General features: G+C 41.1%; 1 protein-coding gene across 1 annotated transcript in view; it reads right to left on the bottom strand.

Annotated features, from left to right (window-relative positions):
• agmo (alkylglycerol monooxygenase) overlaps positions 1–20,310 on the bottom strand; it is a 78,298-nt gene that overhangs the window by 42,027 nt on the left and 15,961 nt on the right. Inside the window, exons 4-5 of the mRNA XM_049583339.1 lie at positions 3,806–3,909; positions 2,247–2,342 (exon numbers count right to left, since the gene is read on the bottom strand). Coding sequence (XP_049439296.1) covers positions 2,247–2,342; positions 3,806–3,909 — 200 coding nt within the window. The remainder of the gene's footprint in view (positions 1–2,246; positions 2,343–3,805; positions 3,910–20,310) is intronic.

Below are 20,310 nucleotides of genomic sequence, written 5' to 3'. Positions count from 1 at the left end.
GAAAAACTGTTGGCAGGATGCATTCTGGGTACTTTAGTTCATTGGTGACAAAATAAGAGCCATTGATGTCACTTTCATACAATGTTAAATATTCATATTCTTGTTTGGTTTCTGGATCATAGTCGTATTTATGGGCTAGTAGGTACAAGAGCACACACACTGGCCCAAAATCTTTTCCATTATGAGAAACATGCTGCAGCTTCAGAAACACTGAAAATACAAAATCACATGAAAATCCAAAACAAATACAACAAGGAAGGCGTGTGGGAAATCAAAAAAATGTGCTGCAGAAAGCCAAAACAATTACTTTAACAGCTGCAACAAACACACTCTGGTCTGGTCTCTCTTTTTCAGGTTGAAAATCAAGCTGCTCCACTCAGAGCTCCCCCTACAGGCCTGGAGAATTTCCATTGTGTCGACACCTCATTTTTCTGTTGCATTTGTTTTTGGGTTTTGTGTGTTTCTGACTTTGAATTGTTTCTGTATTTGCAGTGTGTTTGCTGTGTGTGTATTTGTTTCGGCGTTCTGCAGCATGTTTCCATTGTTGTATTTATTCTGGATTTTTGTTTGTGTTTTTGAATTTGTTTCTGAAACTGCAGCACATTTTAACTCAGGGAAATGTTTCAGGCTGTAGCGCATTTGCATGTGTCGGTCAGGGTAGGAAGGATGAGGAAAAAGACGCTGACAGTGCTGATAGTGTTAAACCCATTAACACACACATGATGAACACATGCACATCCAGTCTGAAATACAGAATAATGCAGTCGAATGCATCGCCAGTGCATTTTGTGCATAAAACAATGAAGCGTGAATCATTTTCTCTTCTTAGATATCAAACAGATGCACCAGTAAGTCATTATAGATTACAGAGGTCACACAGAGCGCATTTCACACAGTTCATGTTTCTGTTTTGGCTGTAACTCTCATATATTTTGATGTTTCGCATCAATACGACAGACCCCTCAGTCTGGAGAAATGTTCACGGCTGAGCAGAATTTCTCAGTGATTCATTATTTCCATGTAATGGCTGCGTCTGGCAGCCGAGCGTGAGAGTTTTATCTTGAATGAAAAGGGTCTCCACCACTTCACTCCGGCTCTGGGGCTGGAGCGCCGCAGCCAATAGCGCGCCAATAAATTACATAAAAAAAAAAGCCCATAAAGGAGGCATAAATTACATCCCTTCAGAAAATTGTGACTATTACGACTGTTTTCACTAATAGTGCACTAAAAGATGGAAGGCGTTCCAAATCCATTCATTCCCTCTCAAGATTGTGGGGATTGTAAAAGTGATACTCCCAGTCACTTTAAAGGCAGAGAGAGCGGTCATGCTTCTGTTTGGAATATTTCATAAAATCTCATTATTTTTTATTGAATACAGGTTTCACTGCAACACTGAGTCTACAAAGGCTCGACGTAGCAGACGGATTAGTGTTGGCACAGGGAGAAAGATAACTTTACAGACTTTTCTCCAGTTAGATTACCTTCTTAACTGTGCACAGCAACAACCAGTGGAAGAGTAATGCACACATAACTACATGTGCAACATGCTGACTGATCATATTACAAATTTAGTGTTTGTAATATTCTGTGCATGGCACACAGTGTGCATGTTCTCCTGCATAAAACTGCCAGGTTAAATTAAAATTTTCATTCAATTGTGCTATTGATTGTTGTTTTGGTTAGTGTCAGAAAAAGTTTCCTCTGAAGCGGGGAAAACAACCCAATCCCTAGAAAAAAATCTTACAAAATGTTTCTGCTATTTTAGGGAAACTCAAAATGTGTGGTCAGGTTAAGGCACAAAAGCTACCTGCTTATGGTTAAGAAAAGATCATGACATTATACCCAGTTTTGGGGGCACTGTCACCATGGCAATGTCTTGGTAAAAAACAATCGCTTTTTGTGGCACTACTATCCAGGATGGAAAAACAGCAACAGGTTGCTACAGTATAATACTCTAATATTTGGTGTCTAAAAAGCGGTTGCTAAACACAAAGATTGTTTCAATCATTACTATAAACTTTACCTCACACTGCATTTGCAGGTAAAAAGTCAGTGTTTCACTCAAAGACATATAAAGACGGTTGTATGGTGATGCATAATGGTAGTTGTTGTCTTACTTTATCAGTCCAGTGGTCCAAGAATCTTTTAATGAAATGTAAAACACCCAGTACATTTACATGAGAAAATCAATATATTGTGTTAGTACGACTAAAACATCCGACTGAAATTGTACTAAATCGATTTACCTCAGTGTGGATCCAGAACTGGTAGAGAAGGTTTAACTGAATGTGAACAGCAAAGACTGTGGGTGGTGCGACCAGAGCCAACGGCAGGTAGAAGATCTGAGGAGGAGAACAATTAATACAGTAAACACCTGACAAAGTCTAATTTAACAACATAATACATAACGTAACGTAACGTAACGTAAGAACACATCAAGCATTTTTAACCAGCAACCAAAACAATGTATTAGTCCGTCTCTCAACACTCTCTGACTTTCTTACCCTGTCTATACTCAGCACTATTCAACCCAGCACAATGCTGTGACTCACTGATGGGATCTTAATAGTTTCTGGACAACAAAGGAGCTTTAACGCCGTGTTCAGACTGCACAATATGTTTGTTATGATGGTCGCTGTGTCAGATGAGGCTGTTATAGAGTCGTAAATTCTTGCCGTGACTCAGCCGAAAGACATGACGGACTACACGTTGGTCCCCAACTAGCAGCAACCCCTGGGACTGAAAACGAAGCCAACGTAAAGTGCCAATAAAACGCTGTTCCTCTAATGGTCATCTGAGGCTGGCTCCAAGAGTGATACAATCCCCACAGAACTCCACGTTAAAATGCCCAACTTTACAGCAGTTGACAGTTTACAGCAGTGACTCTGCCCTCTAGTGCCATTTACTGGCTGTATCTGTGCCAACATTACGGACACATGAAAGTACGGCGGCACCTGGGGTTTACATTTAAAACGGACTATCTATTTTTGTATGTAAAGGGAGAATAAATGAGCCCTAAGACTACTGGTCCAGCCTCTACTGTATGAAAACAGCATATGAAACGCTGAATTTTAGTCCTCCTGCACTGAAACATACACTGTGGGAAATGACAAAATTAGTTTTAGGACCTTTCCTATTTAATGGTAGGTTGTTCCCTTCAATGTACAAACTTGATGTCAGAAATAAAAGTCTACCGCTCCTCTAAATAAACGAACTAGCGCAAAGAGTGGATTGCAGCGGTCAAAAGAAAGGATTGAACACCCTCAGTGACCTGCAGGGTCTAAAGTGCTCATTTCATTCACGGTAAGTTTTGCAAGTGTTTTTTGGAGATTGAAAATGGCAAAACAGACACCTCTCTGTAGACCATTGGCTAGCGAGCCTGAGCTTGAACAATCTTACTTACCAGTTATGAAATTAGCACTACAGACCCTCGAGTTTCTCAGTGGTCTCCAATTCCATCTTTTGACCACTGCTATCCACGTCTTATGCTGGTTTGTTTCTTTAGGGAAGCGGTAGACTGTTTTTCCTGACATTAAGTCTGTACTTTGTTGAAGGGAACAACCTACCACTGAGCAGCAAGGTCCTAAAACTAATTTCACCATTTCCCACAGTGTGAGTTTCAGTTGAGGAGGACTGAAGTTTAGCGTTTCATGTGCTGTTTTAGTGCAGTAGTGGCTGGACCACAAGTCTTAGTGGAACATCGATGTTGTTTCCAAGCAACTGAAAGATAAAACGGTCTGTAAAGGGGACTGAAAATAAAGATAATCAATAGATTTATCCTTTAAGAGAATGAATAATATCTTACCCATGATGTGAACTGCTGTGTGAGGGACTGTCTGAGGGCCGTGGTGAGGTTGTAGTACTCTGAACTGTGGTGAACCTGGTGAGCGGCCCAAAGGAAGGACACCTCTGGAGAAAATGACACACACAAACACACAGATCCAGTGTGAAACAGGAGGCCATAAGTCCAAATGTTAAGTGAGTTTATCACTTCATTCACCTGCTCATTAATGTGTTACAGAGCTCAGAGATTCATATACTGTACAGGCCTTGAACCCTCACACACATTCAGCTGCCTTTACATCACCGCAAGTGATTTATCTCAAAAATCAACCTTCCCAGATGAGTAACTGGACACTTTCATCCCCTGAAGGAGTCATTTCGGTCCCGCTCCCGGCCAGCCGTGATGAAAAGCTGAGGCTTGAGCGTAGCTGGCCATTAGAGGGGGGGGATTCAAGCTATTATGACGGCGGGGGTATTCTGCTGCAGCTGGTTAGCGTCCAGCCTGATGTCCCAGTGCTCCAGTTTACATTCCTCTGCTGTGTTGTGATACTTGCTACATTAATATCTGTGTTACACTTCATTTTAACATCCAAAGGGAACATGCTTGTTAAGTTTCACTGGATCTGCGGGCCGTTTCCGGACCACCCCGGTCTGGTCTGTGCTTTTTGGCACCTCCCGTCCACGCTGGCCTCTGCAGCCGCACAAGAGAGAACAGTAACCTTCAAATATTGCAGAACCACAAAGCCCTATATAGACCATGTATAGTGATGTATGTGTTATAATAAAAGAAGCCTCAAGTTATTAAATGTGGTTTAAGTTTTATGAAGCAGCTTTGATGTGTGATGGGATTTGTGATTAAGGGATCAATTATGAAGCAATTAGACTTCTATTATTACACGTAGCATGACTGTGTGTGTCCCCACACTTACAGTACACACAATCTTATATTTAGCTTGATGACGATGCATTTTTTAGTTTAATTTAAGACGTAAGTGTCTTTTATTAAAAGGAACAGTCTGACATTTTTGAAAAATTCATTTGCTGGCAAAGAGATAAATCAACGGTTCTGATTTTTTGGTTACATGGGGTACCTGTGCATAGTCGGTATATTACATACATTAGATATCAGTCGGCATGCCCCCAGTTTGGAGAAGCAGACAGGAGTCTAACACGGAAGCTATGTAATGTTCTGCTGTGGATGGGGCAACAATAAAACATAATTTAACACCTAAAAACAGTCCAATCTAAAAAGAATAAATAAATCAATAACAGTTTAAGTGTATGCTATATTGAGAGTATTTTCAACACTTTACCTCTGCATCTGTTTTGAAGGGAGGCTGTTAACGGCTTTAGTTCCCGATCTACACTCCCATCAAAGCCACCAAACTCCATTGACAAAAACAGTAATTTTAGCTCATTGAATACAGGAGCTACAAGTCTACTGCTGCCTTGATCAGTAAGTTAGTTTATGTTATTATGTGACTTTGGTGAATCTGAACTAACCCTTTTAAAAGCCACACAAGTCAAATGATAACACAAACTATCTGATGGAGGCAGCTGTGGATTTGTAGCTCCTGTGTTCAGCAATGTTAAATCACTATTTTTCTAAATGGAGTCTGGCTTCGAAGAGAGCGACATAATGGCTTAATTTTATGGCTTCATTTTCCCTTTGGAAATCACTGTCTGACAGCAAAGCAAGGCAGTGAAAATACTCGAAATAACCCAGCAAGCAATAGTCGTGATTTAAACGTATTGGCCATATTTAGCTCAGATTTAGTCTAGCTACATGTAACCCAAATCTAGCCAATTTAATTTTGAAATTGATTAAATGTAATTTTCGCCATTGCAAATGGCGTGTGGTATGATATTCAATAACGTATTGTAGCAGGAAGGGAAAAGGAAGTGAGATCACAGCCTTGTCCACCTGAGCAGGAGAGGAAGGAGGAGGGGAAGGTGATAAATTAAGGGACACCTGTGAGCTGAACAGAGAGCGGGAAAATCAAACAAAGGAGACTTGAAGGAGGATGGAAAGGAGAAGTGAGAATGGGAAACAAAAGAGGAAATAAGTAAATGGGTGAACCCAGCACTGGATTAAAATGAAAAGACAACAGTGAATTTACCCTAGGGACAAAGTGTTACAAGCACTGGCTGGAAATGAACGGTGAGGAAACAACAACCTCAAAGAAAAGCTGATCTCTGGAGCGGGTGGAAACAGACTGGATCTGCTATGCCTTTCCTGCTTGGATTCGGTGGCTGAGCTGAGGTGGATGACTCACTACCAGCAGATAAGTTCCTTTTTTCCCCACAATCTCCTGGCTTCTCCAAACTCGAGCTTCAAGCAGACCTGGGTCCTTGCCTCCCCCCCTCACTCACACTCACACTCCACACACACTCTTCCACCTGAACTGGTTTGAACTGAATTACATTCACACATCCGAACTGAACTGAACTGGACTGAATTACATTCATACTTCCCCACTCACTCACACTCACACCCATCCAAACTGAACTGAACTGGATTACCTTCATACTACTCATACTCCCCTCAACACTCTCACCTATCTGAACTAAATTAACTGAACTGTAAACCTCTCTCTCTCACCCACACACACACGCACACACCTACACACACATAATTTCCTTTTATTTGTTGATGAGCTGAATGAATATTATTTGTATTTGAATTTTTTTGATTTCCTGTGGTTGACTATTGAGTTGAATTGGATTTCTGTTTACTGCCGTGACATTGATGAATTAAGAAATTTGAGTTATTTGATTCTGCTTGATCTAATTAGAATTAGGAATGAATATAACGACCTTTAATTAATCAACTTGATTTGTGGTGTTTTCTGTTCTTTTGTAGTGTAGAAGTAAGCAGTCGGGTTATTTTACTTTTACTTCACTTTAAATAAATTTGACAGGTGAGGATTTTTGTGTCCGCCTGTCTGGCGCCCAACAATTTCTTAGGTTTCTACGCTACAGTATGGAGAGTCAACAGTAATTAAAATATGTTTATCTCCATTTTTTGGACATGGTCTCTACATAGCCGTATAATTGATGACGTCTACACTTTGGCTATGGTTAGACGTCTACCAAATTTTCACTGACAGCCCAAATTCAGCCGTGATTTAGCCTAGACGTCAGGTCTTCCCATTAGACATTTTTTAAACCAAAAAATGCTTGCTGGGAAAGTACACTTTTTTTTTTTTAAGTACAATTTTTTTATGTGGCTAAATTAAGTTTTGTTGCTGACCCCTGTGTTAGACTCCAGCCCGCTTCTTCAAACTAGGGGCTCGTCGAATACGCTGACAATAGCTAAGTACCTCATAGAACCCAAACTCTACCACTTTGACTTTGATGGCAGCATGGTAAATATGACAGCCATCAACCGGTTAGCTGAGCTTTGCAAAAACACTGAAAACAAGGGTAAAACGCTAGCCTGGCTCTGTTAACAAAGGTTACAAAATCATGCTATCTCTTGTTAGTTTATTAAAAACCCAGGAGTGAACAATCTGCTGTTTGAATGAGGGGTTGTGTTCCGCACTTGTCTTGGCCTGGTTCACTAACTTCCTGGAGTTTCCGCTGATGGCCTCGCAACTGCTCCCAACCAACCTGTCCAGCCAATAACAACATGTAAAATGGCAGAATGTTGTTTTTACACTTCTCAGATAAAAGAAACAAGATATATTAGTGATACAGATCTGCGTCAGATACGGTTGCACAATGGTCCCTTTAGGGTCTGTATGAGATGCACTGGGTTTTCAGCTAACTCCAATTTTAACCCATCTGTGTCATTATTAGAAGGTCAGAGCAATGGACCAAGTATAAAGAGCAAGAAAGTCTGCTTAGAGAGAGTGGATGCATGGGTCCAACAAGTACTGTACATTGACCCAGGATTCTGATGTTCGCGTACAGTTTGAAACTAAAAGTCAATGATGAGTTACTCTGTCACATCAGTCGTTAGTGAGTCGACTCACCTGACTAACAAAGCAACAATTATTTCCTAGCCCTAGCCAAGTAGTTTTGTTGCCTAAGCCTAACTGCTGACCCCGTTTGTGTTAAAATACAATGCATAAGGCTGCCCATGCGTAACATGAGGAGTAGGAATGAGATTACATTGGAAAGTGAAGTTGGGCTGTCTTAACATAGTAACAGTGTCCAAGCACACACTCATCTAGCTATGCACACACACACACACACTAACAGCTTTGCCCACTGTGAGACTACTCTTTTCTATTTTGAGAAAATCATTCAAAAGCCACATCTCCACCTCCTCCTCTCTCGCTGTTTAATAAACTTGTGAATGCTATCGAGGCAGGCAGTCAAAAACCCCAACAGGCCAGTGGTCCGCTGCACCTGAACAAACACACTGCTGAGAACTGAAGGTGTCAGTGTGAGCAGAGGAGCACCAAAATCTGTCCCGACACGTTTCTAATCAGTGAAACTGAGGTGGATTTCCTCAAGCGTTTGGGGAAACCATGAGGAGCTCCGAGAGAAAACTACCGCTCCCGAGGAATACTCCACACCTCGCTCATTTAACAGGGTTATTGCTGAATTTCAGCAGGTGTGAGAGAATAAATGTGTTTTGGATTGGGTCGAAATGGAGGCAACAGGGTTGGACTTTCTTTCAAACTTTATTTGCCCTCTCAACGCAACTGACAGAAAGTCTGCAGACGAGGCATGAGAGGAGAGGGCTAAAAAGCACAGAAGACTGACTGCATCCACAGCAGTCCAGCACTAAAGTTATGACGTTTCTTCCGCTCTGAACCATGGGGGATTCAGAGATGGACTGTCCTGCTAAGAGACATATTGAGAGGATAATCCAGCCTTTGTTTAATTCCAGCAGCCTGAGTCTTTTGCTTTTTTTCTTCTCACTGGAATCATGCTTGGCAGGGTCCAGGACTAAGGGCGGCTAAGATTGATGCTTCTTGTCATTGATAGGAAGTAGGAACTGCTAGGCTTCACTGCAAGCCCATGTCCTCATCTCTGGACTCGGCGGGACACTGCATAGTTTGGCAAGGTCTATTCAGGAGGGAAGCCCCGTTAATGGTGAGAACCAATGCCACAGAGCCCACGTTCCCAGCAAGAGCAGAGAAACGCTGAGGACAGCACTTCCATCTGGCCTCCAGCGAGCCTCCACTCACGCTTTCTGAGGAATAACAGGCATGAGTGCACGCTAACCAGGTGACGGACAGTTATGACACTTTATATGAGACTCTTCTCACAATAAAAATGACAGCATTAGTCGTTATTCAAATTCCTAAAATATCATGTTTATATTTACAGAATAAGGACCTCTAGTGGCTGTGTGAATCATGAAGGTCATCTCTCTGGAACAACGCGAGGCGCAAATCTGTTTTAGCAGAAGGAGGTCGAAGCATTCAGCTCTGGCACAAGAGATTACTGCTCACATCCAATTTCCTCCCAACAGTCAATGGTTTTTGCTTAAGCTTTACCAAATCTTAACCATAGTGCTGCAGATCAGAAAACAGACATGTAAATCATTTTTGTAAAGCTCAATTCTAACAGCACTCACAAGCAAATCTGGATGAACTGTACAACCGGTTTCATCTTTTGTGTTGGAGGAACTGTTGCTTATTTCATGGGCACAGAAAATACTGGCTGTTGTGTGTTTATTAAAGTCAAAGGGAGTTCCTTTTTATATCAGCAAGCATGGAATATCTACCCACAGGTTTTCATAGCAACAGTACTTGCTATAGTTACTACCAGCTAACAGTTAAGCAATCTCTGGTTGGTTAAATAGACCTCACCATGGATTATAAACGTCTTCTCACTTAAATCTAGTGGTTTAATTAGCCATACAGATAGTTTTGATTTTATTCGTCAAGGTTTTGATGATACTGTGTTGACTTTAGTTGACTTTTTGTAGGAGTAGGAGGCGTATTTTGTTTTGCCTGATCTGATTAGTCGCTAGTGACCTGTCTGTCCTGCCGGGGTCTTTTTCAATAAAAACAGAAGCTGCCGAGTGGACGTAGGATTAGTAAAAAAAAAAAATTTACAATTATAAAAACAATATGACAATGTAAGATAAGACAAGACGAGAAGAGACGAGACAAGATGAGACAAGATAAGATAAGATAAGATAAGATAAGATAAGATAAGATAAGACAAAACTTAATTTATTTTGAAGTAAATTGTTGTGCAGTAGGTGAAGGACAAAGTACGAAAGAGGGCAATTACAAAATATCAATAAAGGTGCAAGAATAAAAATATTTATAAACATATACCTAAAATCCCACAAAAAAATACAAAAAAGAGAGCTGTTCTATCTGTAATACCTGGTTCACACTAAACGACTTTAGCCCTGACTTTCCACTTGCAGACAGTTTTTAGAGTTCTCAGACAAAAACAACATTAGAGGCAAATTGCCGTTTGCGCTTGCAAATCAGTGCTACCTGGACCTTTACGGAACTTTGTTGGTGAGCTACAGCGAAAGAACCCGGAAGACATTGGTTGAAAACATAGATAAGGACTGAGCACTGCAGCTTTTCCAAGGTGTGTGAGTGTGCATTCGAAAGATACACAGAGAAAGTGACATGGTGGGGAAGAGAGAGTGGAAGGTGGACTATTGCATGCAATGTTTATGTAAGTTATTAGCCTAATAACTTGCTCAGAACGTTGCTCTGTCACTTTCAGTGACTTTCAGATCTTGTAGTGTGCCACCCCCTGTTGTCAGCCAGTCGTGTGGTGTTAAAATCACAATCGTCGACCTACTACACTCGTAAAGCTGCGTCAATTTCATTCACACTTGTTACAATTACTGTCACTATTTTATGGATGTAGCTAGCTAGCTAGCTTTGTATGCTATACCTCTAACTGGGTAAAAACAGCCGTAAATGGGTAAAACAGCACATCTATGTGAACCACTGAACAATCGGAAAATGTGGTGACTCAGGATTGCTCATAGCATTAAAAATTTACAGCATCATCTCTTTCCAGACAAAGGGTATCCAGAGTAAAGGGGACACTTTCTGGAAATGTTGCACTTGACCTTTTTAAAAATCATTTTTCAATTCACTTTAATTGGTTTTGGGTGGAGATATTTATATCTCTAAATCTGGACAAATTAATCGAAAATATCTGCATGGGCACATTCCACTATTGGGGTAAGTTAGGGGTTTAATTTGGATGACAATTTCCTATAATTATTGGCTGTAGTAAAGACATGGTAATACACACTAACAGCCCATTGTATGTTGTCATGTATCATTGTTTAGATGGTATATCAAACCATCCAACCATATTTTGGCAACTAAAATAAGCTTTATTATACCGATATCCGCCATTGGGATTCACCTTGCAGTGTGAAGAAGTCTGGCAGCAGGGTGATGTAACTGAATTATATCATGACACATAATGAAGGCCTATAAGTCATCATCATTCATGTTACATGACTGAGTTAGACTTTAACAGAGTCTGTTTATGTCCACCTCAGCCCTGTCAGGAGCAGTGCTTACACAACCAGAGTTGTATAAACGCAAGAAAGCAAAGTCCTATTGAGCTCCATAAATTTAGCTGCAGTGCAGGCCTGCAGTAAGTGCCGATAATGATCAATCTGTACCTTGATAATGCTGCCATAAAAAGAAAGCATGAATAGTCAAAAAGAAAAATAATCAGCAGAGACGGAGGTCCAAATCCACCCTCTTTAACCACCAAAACCTTGTGAAATGCTTTTACAGTTCAATCAATCAGCTGCCAAATCATCACCCTCAGCGACAAACTCCTGGCACCAACAAACGGTGTCCTTCATGTGCAGCCCTCTGAGTGGTGGGCCGACCTGTCAATCACAGCAGTAATGGCCTGTGAACAGCCCTCCAGTGTTTGGATCCGTGGACTCTTGGATGGAGTGCCAACCCAAACAGCGAGTGCCGTACTCGGTGGGACAGTCAGCCAACTCCCCTCTGCCGCTGCCATACTTCATGCTGTCCACACAGCTCAGTCACACACACTAAACTAAACACACTAACCCTGGTCAGGCCCACTTACAGCTCACACTAACAGGGTGTAAAACTATGTATAGAAAGTGAAGGGTGACGTAAAATGGCTTTTCTATTCTATATTTCACACTCAGACATAAACTGTTTTATTCTTTGCTCCCTCTGTTACCACTCTGTTGCAAACACAAAGCAGTCCCTTCAGGATTTTGAAGGCGTTTTTTGGACTTAAAATGCCTGATTGATTGACAGAGCATAAAGGTCCAGGTGGGAAAAAAAAAACCAACTCAATCATTTAGGATTTTACTAAAAGAAGGAAATCACCTGGTAATTTATACATATATATATAGATCCCAGGGGACATTTTTTGTATTTGGGAGCTGTTTAAATATGTAATTAGTTGTAGATTTTATTTTGCTGAAATATTAATATTGAGTTACTGTTGTTGTTCACAAACTAAAGAAATGAGAGATCATTTTTGTTAAGTTTATTTTTATTATTTATTTATTTATTTATTTATTTTTTACTAATTTGTTATATTGTCAAAAATATTGTTATTGTGAAAATGGCTTGAAATATAGTGATATTATTTTAGGGCCATATCACCCACCCCTAATTTATATAATAAAAAAATCGATAATTGGCACTAGGTGACGATACCATATTGCCGCTCAAAAATACTGCAATACTATGCTGTGTCGATTTTTCCCCCAACCTATCAAATGTGCAGAAAAGTGGTGACAACTGGACCTTTCTGATATTTTCTTGCCCTGATGAACTTTCTTTCTACCACTGTTATGTCACATCTTTAGATGCCGACAGCTACCATTGCCTGATACAAATTTATCATGACGACAGAGACAGAGGTTGTGAAAAAAAACAGTTCTCTGGAACATAAAGTAATCCAGATGTGATGAATCACCACTCATATCCATCCTTCATATTCACACTTCATCCCTCCAATCAGTGGAGGTTTGTCCTCAGCGGTAACCATCTGTCAGCAGTTGATGGAGGGAAGTCTGTCCTTGCAGCGTGGGGAGCACACGAGGGCAGCAGACAGCCGGACCGTGGCCTCTGCTGAGCCCAGCGACCCTCTCAATGATCCTAACACACTCTCCTTTTTCTACACTTTGTTTAAATGCTGTACACACAGGCCCTGTGGACATTAACCTTCTGATGTCTACGTTCAATCAGAGCAGTCCCTCTCTGTCTCTCTCAGTGGACGTTCTCTCTCTTTCATCGCACACAGCAGACACAGAGTGAGAGCTCAGTGACCTATAGATCACTGTTGATGTTATCTCTGCCTCCCATGAGGACTTTCACTTGGTCCCTTCTGCTGCTGTGAACGAGACCCCCACATCCTGACCAAACCCCGCCGACAGAACCAGCAAACCAAGTGGGGGCCCCGGATTCTTTTGTTGGCCCTCCAACCTGCACCGGGCCAGGAACTCGCCGTCACGGTGAAGATTTATGGAGCCCCGGCCACCCGGGGGCAGGTTAACCCCCCCCGCCACCACCATCTCCACCACCACCACCACCTCCCGCCCTGCCACACAGTCAGGAGGAGCTCCTCTTTAAACAATAACATCCACATCGGCTGTGTCTCCTCGGGGACGGAGGACAGCGGAGGAGTGCTGAGCACATCTGTTTGTCTTGACAACTGCTGCTGTCTGCAAGGCCGAAGGAGTGGGAGGGGTGTGGACGCAGCAGCAAACAGAGACAGAGGATGCAATAAGGTGCTCGCAAAGCCAAAAAAAAAAAAATGTTCAGTTCAGACCAAGGATTCACAACAAGACAAGTTGAAAAACACAACTTCTTGCAATGTGCCGTTCTGCAACGTTCTAAACCTGCTGGTTCACACCAATGCAACTAGATGAGGTGGTGTATCATCTCTATGCAACAACTCTCTGTACGTCTGTTCTGATTTCCAGCTTTTCAGGTTTATTTTACAGCTGAATATAATATGTAGCTTCTTAATAACAATATGAATGAGGATAGTGATAGTGAGATACTGGCTACAGCTGCATTTGTAATGATGAAACAGCGAAAACATAAAACAAGCATCAGATGGACTGTATTCATAATACACACACCACTTTAACATAAATAACCAGAGTAAATTAGTCAGTGAGAATATATGTGTGTGTGGGCGGGGCATAAGCACCCAGCAACCCATCGCCCGACACCGGCACACAGAGGGATCGGTGGAGACACCGGAGAAACAAATGACGTGCTTTACATTTGAAGACCTGCCGCCAGTGATTGGACCAGCAGAGTTGCAGGCGACACCACCAGCCGGCTTGAGTCGAGCTCAGACGGCCAGTTCACACTGCTGCAAGTTGTCTTTGCAACATTCTAAAACGGTTTTGTCTTGTCACAAATCTTTAGTCTGAACTCAACTTAAAGGAGCTGAGGGTGGTTGCAACTGTTTGATAATCCAATTTTTGGAAGAATACATTTTTACAGTTTTTATACACTTTTTTTTTTTTTTTTTTTTAAACATACTTTTAGGCGCCTTTCTATTGTTTAAAACACACAAAAAAAGGTAATCTGACTTTTCTGGTGACATAATAGTGAAAGAAATAGTAACTTGTAAAGTGCACACTAAAAATCACTAGTTCAAAACTGACCATGGCTGGAAAACCATTTGGTCACCAATCAAACCCAACAATGGGTACGTTTACATGCACACTAAAACTCCACCATTATAATGACAATATTCTGAATTTGACACTGGTCATGTAAACAGCATATCCCTTTTGGATTTTTTGTAGTTAGACCTTTTTCTGAATTAAGTATTTTCCACTAGAGACATGTGGGATATGCTGATGTTAGTTGTATTTAAAAAAAAAATGTATTCATCAATTTGCATATATAATGATACAGTAACACTGTTTCATTTTTCTTTAACAGAAATATTAACCCTCCAGCCCCCAGCAATCCCCTCTGAGCTCATAAGAGCAAAGTAATGATAAATAAGATAGATTTAAAAAAAAAAAAAAAAAAAATTACATAAACTAAAAGTAGGTGTGCAACTAATTCAAAATAAATATATAAACAAATGGAAAAATGAATAAATACTATCAATAAAATGAAATAAAAATAAAGGTCAGCTGGTAATACTCAAGATCAAGATGTCAACCTCACATTTCCCTAGTCAGTCCCTCCAGGATCTAGTGGCAAAAATACCTTGAATTTGCGGCCAATTTTGTCAAAAACTGCGATTAAAAAATCTGGCATTTTTATGTGATTTTTTTGTGGGAAATTGCAGCAAATGACAAAAAATGTGGCTACTGACAAAAGGAGAAAAAAGTGTGATTTTTTCAAACTACTACCTCCAAAAAAATAAGTCATGTAATCACTTGCTATAATAATCATACTGAATGTTACAAAAATAGCTGCAAATGTTTTTTATAGTTCTCTTCTTTAGTTTTATTTAATTAGTTTCAAAACATGGACTCCAGTAATGTTGCAAAAAATCCTGAGTGAATATTGGAGCTCTCAAACCAGACAATGTGACTGTAAAACAACATGTAAGCTACATCTTCTGTAAACATAACATTTTAATACATTCAACACATATTGTATGCATTTCAACAGTGAAAATTTTTATGTCAATACAGAGCGTTTCTCCATACTACAATGCCATTAGCGCATTTGACGACGCATGCGCAACGACTTCCGGTCAGCCGGAAAATGCAGAAAAACATGCAAAAATCGTGGGACTTTTGAAAAATTGCTTTCGTTGAATTTGCGTTAATCATTGCGATCACATTTTCTGGAGGAACTGCCTAATCCAACATGTATGTATCCACACTGTCACATCTTCACACATAGCTGTGTCTACACAATTAATGCACCAATATGTCTCTGTGTGTATATATAAATACACCCTGGAACAATCAACAGTTATCTTTCTGCGGTCATACTTCATAGACTGCATTGTTTCGAATTGGGATATGAGAGGCTGCCAGTGTTTGTAAAATTTCTTTTCCACTTTAAGAAATGACATTAAATCACACAGCCAGGACGTATTTGAGGGGGGTGAGCAATTTTTTCACAAAAAGAGGATTCATATTAGTCGGGTTTTAACAGCATTGTTTGGGCACGTATACAGCCAATTCGGAATATGTGTCTCAACTGGGGTTTTTACTGCAGTTTGCGACACACGGCCTCATCTGTTTACGATTATCTCTGTGCGTTGTCATGGAGACATTGTACACAAACCAACTCACCAACAATTTGCAAGGCTGGGGTAGAGCTGCATGCCCAAAGGAAAAGCACACATTTCTGGTTGGCAGTAGAAACACACCCACTGGTAAATATCATGAAAGACCTGGGTATCAACAGGTTTATGGATATGTGCAAATATCTCAACGGCAACTTTTTCAAGAAGGTGGTTGAAGGAGTGAAAGGGGGAGGCTGTGTTCACATGGACCAACAAGTCTGTATGCTGTCAACTTTAACCTCATTATTATGTCACATAAAGAGCTGATATTCTGAAGATATTAGAGGACATGTCTCTCATGACACTCGTGACTCAGAAATATTAATTTTGCCCAGCAGGTTTTGTTGTAGTTTTTGTTGTGTGAGCTCTGTAAAGGCACCTGGAACTCCCCGCCACTGCTGTGTACAAAATCTGGCAGATGACGCCAGACACGTCATTTCGCATGACGGAAAATGCATTATTTTGCATCATCTTGTGGCTTTTAGCTGGCGAACAGACGGGGAGCTCCCTGAACTGACGACACAGGGGGGCTACTTAATACCTTTCATCTGCACACATTCCCCACATCGCAGTGACACAGCCCAGGTTGAAAATCTGCCAAGTGTCTCTTACGGATCAATCTAGTTTCAACAGGAAATAGATCACATTAAAGAAGTAACGATAACATTTCACGGGACCTTTAAGTGATGCTCTGATGTTCCTGAGCTATAAGTGTAACACAGAGCAGCAACAGCCAGTGTGGTGAGACGACTGCAGCGTAACTCCATTACCTCACATATAATCAGAGTACGGACAGCTGACTGGCTGATTAATGGCCTCAGCCTGGCTGGCATGCCTGGATATAGATGCCGCCCGAGAGCTGAGCTGCTATTAGTGGCGCTTGCGATATGAGGTTAGAATAAACAGAATCAACAGGGCTGTCAACAACATGGCCGCATCCGAACCGAGTCGGCCTCCTGCTCACCCAAAACCATCTGGTTCCAGAATAGGAGAGTTTGAACATATATAGTCTGTCTGAGGGGAGCGCAGATGACTAAATGTGGGTGAAATTGGAATTTGTTTTCTATTCTTGTCAGTCACCAGGTTATTAACCCGATGTGTTTAGAAATAGTGGTTATATGGTGGTTAAATGCGGAGCAAGGGTCGTGTTATTTCAGGGGTTAGTGGAGATATACTTTCTTACAATCTGTCAACAACTGAAAGCTTCAATCTTCTCCTCTTAGAAAACAGTGAAAAAATGTAACAACAGAAAATGATGAAAGTAGGACTCAGTAAAGCTGCAGTGTATTGATTCTATGACAGTGACCGATGATAAGAGTTTAGGCAAGTATTGATATCACGAGTTTATCACAAGCACTTTATTTGATTCGGTGTGTGCACAAAGGTCGTTCAAATGTTTGAGATTCCCCATTTACCTCAGCTTGAACCACAACTGGTATTTATCTACGCAGATTCAGACCTATCGCCAAGCAAAGGCCACAAGTATGGTCTAGTCACAAGCCTTTTGCTCGTATTTATGTCAATACAGAACCCTGAATTTCATCCAAAACGCCTGCAGACAGGGGCAGCTGACTTTCCTTTCAATCTGTTGTTATCTCCAAGATCACAGCGTCTGGCAAGAGCGAAGCCGAGTGGTAATGTCTCCTCAGTAAAGATGGCATCAGCACAGGCTGACGGCCTTTCAAAGTATTTTCCACTTAATTATCTTTGAGCTGTCCTTTCATGTGGAAGTCATGAGAGGGAAACTATGAAAAAAAAGGGCCATAAAACTGGTCAAACTGAAAATGATATTCTACACTGGGGCTAATAAGGGCTCATATTTCCCAGCAGAAGATGCCACTTTTGCAGCTTTCTATTGTAATCTTTCCCTCATTATGCAATATTAAGATTTATAGCTCATATGTTGTGACACAATAGGATTAGGGATGCAGCCTTCTCGCTGTTTTGAGACAAAATCCAGCAAGACTGTAAAACTGCTCCAAGATATGAGCACAATAAAATAAGACTCCTCAAGCAGTGTTACATGACAATTTGACACTCATTAAACTGCTGAAAAATACTTTCTACCCACATCCTACATCTGTCGCATTCCCCAGTGCTTCATTATAGGCAACATCCATCCCACACACTGGAAGATCTCGGCTGAACCTTGCTCTAGAAAAAGCCGGAGGTCAAAGCCAAGTTGACCGAAACGACCTCGGCTGACCAGAGTGACGAGTGAGGACCGTGCCGGCCCTGTCCTGTGGTCAGGGAGAGCCGCTTCACTTTGGTAACAAGGGGAAAAGCTTATATCCTGAGTGAGCGCTGCGGGCGCTCAGCACCAGACAATTATCTGCGACCCCACAATGTTCCATAATAACAACGCCAACAGGCTGGAAGAAGAGGAAATGAAAGTAAGTGGAAAGTTTCTTTTTTTTTTTTTCTCTTTGGGACATAAAAATGATTCTGCAGTTCAAAAATAAAAGAATTCCGACCAAATAAACCGAGCAGATATGTGATACTGTGAGCGTCATTCCTCTGCATCGTCAGACAATGAGGGCAACGGCGGGAGCACACGCTTCATTCAGGTTTCCCTGAATGTTATTTAGCAGACACATCACAGCTGTAATTCTAAAAATAAGGTCACACACGGAACATCAATGAGTGCTGCCAGCCCAGTGACCAGATTACATGTATACAAGCTGAGTTTCTCATCAGGAGGAAGAAGGGATAGTGAATGGCGTGCCACCTGGGGGACATGGCTGCTACGTAGCAGACAGCAGCAGAACACTGCTCGAGACCAACAAACAACAAACTTGGGTGCTTTTCAACGATATGTTTTGATGATGATCATGATGTTTTCCTAACCCTAACCAGGGGCCTGTATCACGAAGCAGGATTAATGTCTTAGCGAGGTAACTTCAGGGTTAACCCTGGGTTTTCGGTCTCACGAAGCCGGTTCAGTTCTTATCGGGGTAGATCACCATGGTAACTTACTCTGGACGGCTATCCTGCTCCAGAGCAGGGTAAGTTCAGGGTTGAATCTGATCCTATAAAAAGCACCACCCACTGGCCAATCAGCTGTTCGGAAAAAAATGACTCCGCTGACAGAAATGCAGCCCAGTCATGACGGGAAGTTTAATTAATTTGATTGATTATGATTTGAAAGTTTATTTTGAACATTAAAAAAGAAAAGAAAGCAACAACAACAGACAATGAAAAGATTGTTCAAAAAGGAGTGGAAAGAAGTCGAACTTTCATCCCACCCCTTCATAAGAAAGAAACTGATCATTTGCGGACAGTTAATAGCACCATTAATTAGTGCCAACATTTTGTTTTGTTGGAGGAAATGATCCCTGTTAAAGATAATGGGCCTAATTGACAGCTTTGCTGCTGGAAATGTGGAAAGTAGCCTATCATGTCTACACTTCATGGTGTTTGAGGGATTTTCCTTTTTGTTTTTTAAAGAGGGAGACTAGGTATATTTTTGCGCAGCTGTTAATTTCTAACACAGCTCAATATCAGGATGATTTTATTCAGACTATCAGTTTGGTGTTGATATGATTTAATTGTGGCGTCAGCTTTAAGCTTTATTGTAGCATATATAACATTATGACAAAGAAGACCAATTTATCAGATGCAATGATGTTAGACGATAATTGTAATACACGCAATTCATCTGAGCAGCATTGATTTCATGGGATTCAAGGGTGTGATCAGTGTCAGATGTACAGGTACAGGTCCTGTAGCTACTTGAACCAGTGATGAGTAATTTAACCTACACATAATTTTATTTGCTACCTTGTTTTGGTTTGATTTTTCCCTCTCTCCTCCTCTATTTCTTCTTTCCTGACCCGTTTTTTTTCTTCTCTATTATGTGATTTCATTGATGTTTTGACAGGGGAATTTCTTTGATAAGCTTTTAGTGGCTTCTAACCTCTCTGGCACTTTTCTTTTTTTTAATCTTGTAAATGTTATACTGTCTGTTTTAACAGTATGTGCAAATAAACTAATCTAAACTAAAACTAAACATTATTCATCCCGTTATGCGTTGCCACGCATGTTTCCTCCTCCTGCAGCTGCCACAGTGTTGGCCTTTTCTGTAATGTTGTTTTTCTCCTCCTCATATTTTAGTAGAATTAATCTCTGATCCTCACGAGAAATACCTTTTCCCCTCACATACGGCGCTCTGTCAGGACGATCAGTGACGCTCAGTGACGCTGCACTTCTCTCATGATTGTGATTGGTCCGCTGCGTGCGCGTTCACGGCTCTTGATAAAGCAACGCTGGGTTGAGTTACAGAGTTGATATCCAGCGTCGTGATACCGATTATCCTGATTGCCATTGTTAGGGTTAGTCAACCCA

Source organism: Epinephelus fuscoguttatus, linkage group LG8, assembly GCF_011397635.1.
Source record: "Epinephelus fuscoguttatus linkage group LG8, E.fuscoguttatus.final_Chr_v1".
Taxonomy (NCBI): Eukaryota; Metazoa; Chordata; class Actinopteri; order Perciformes; family Serranidae; genus Epinephelus; species Epinephelus fuscoguttatus.
Note: the sequence above shows the minus strand (reverse complement) of the source record. Positions and strands in the feature narration are given on the sequence as shown.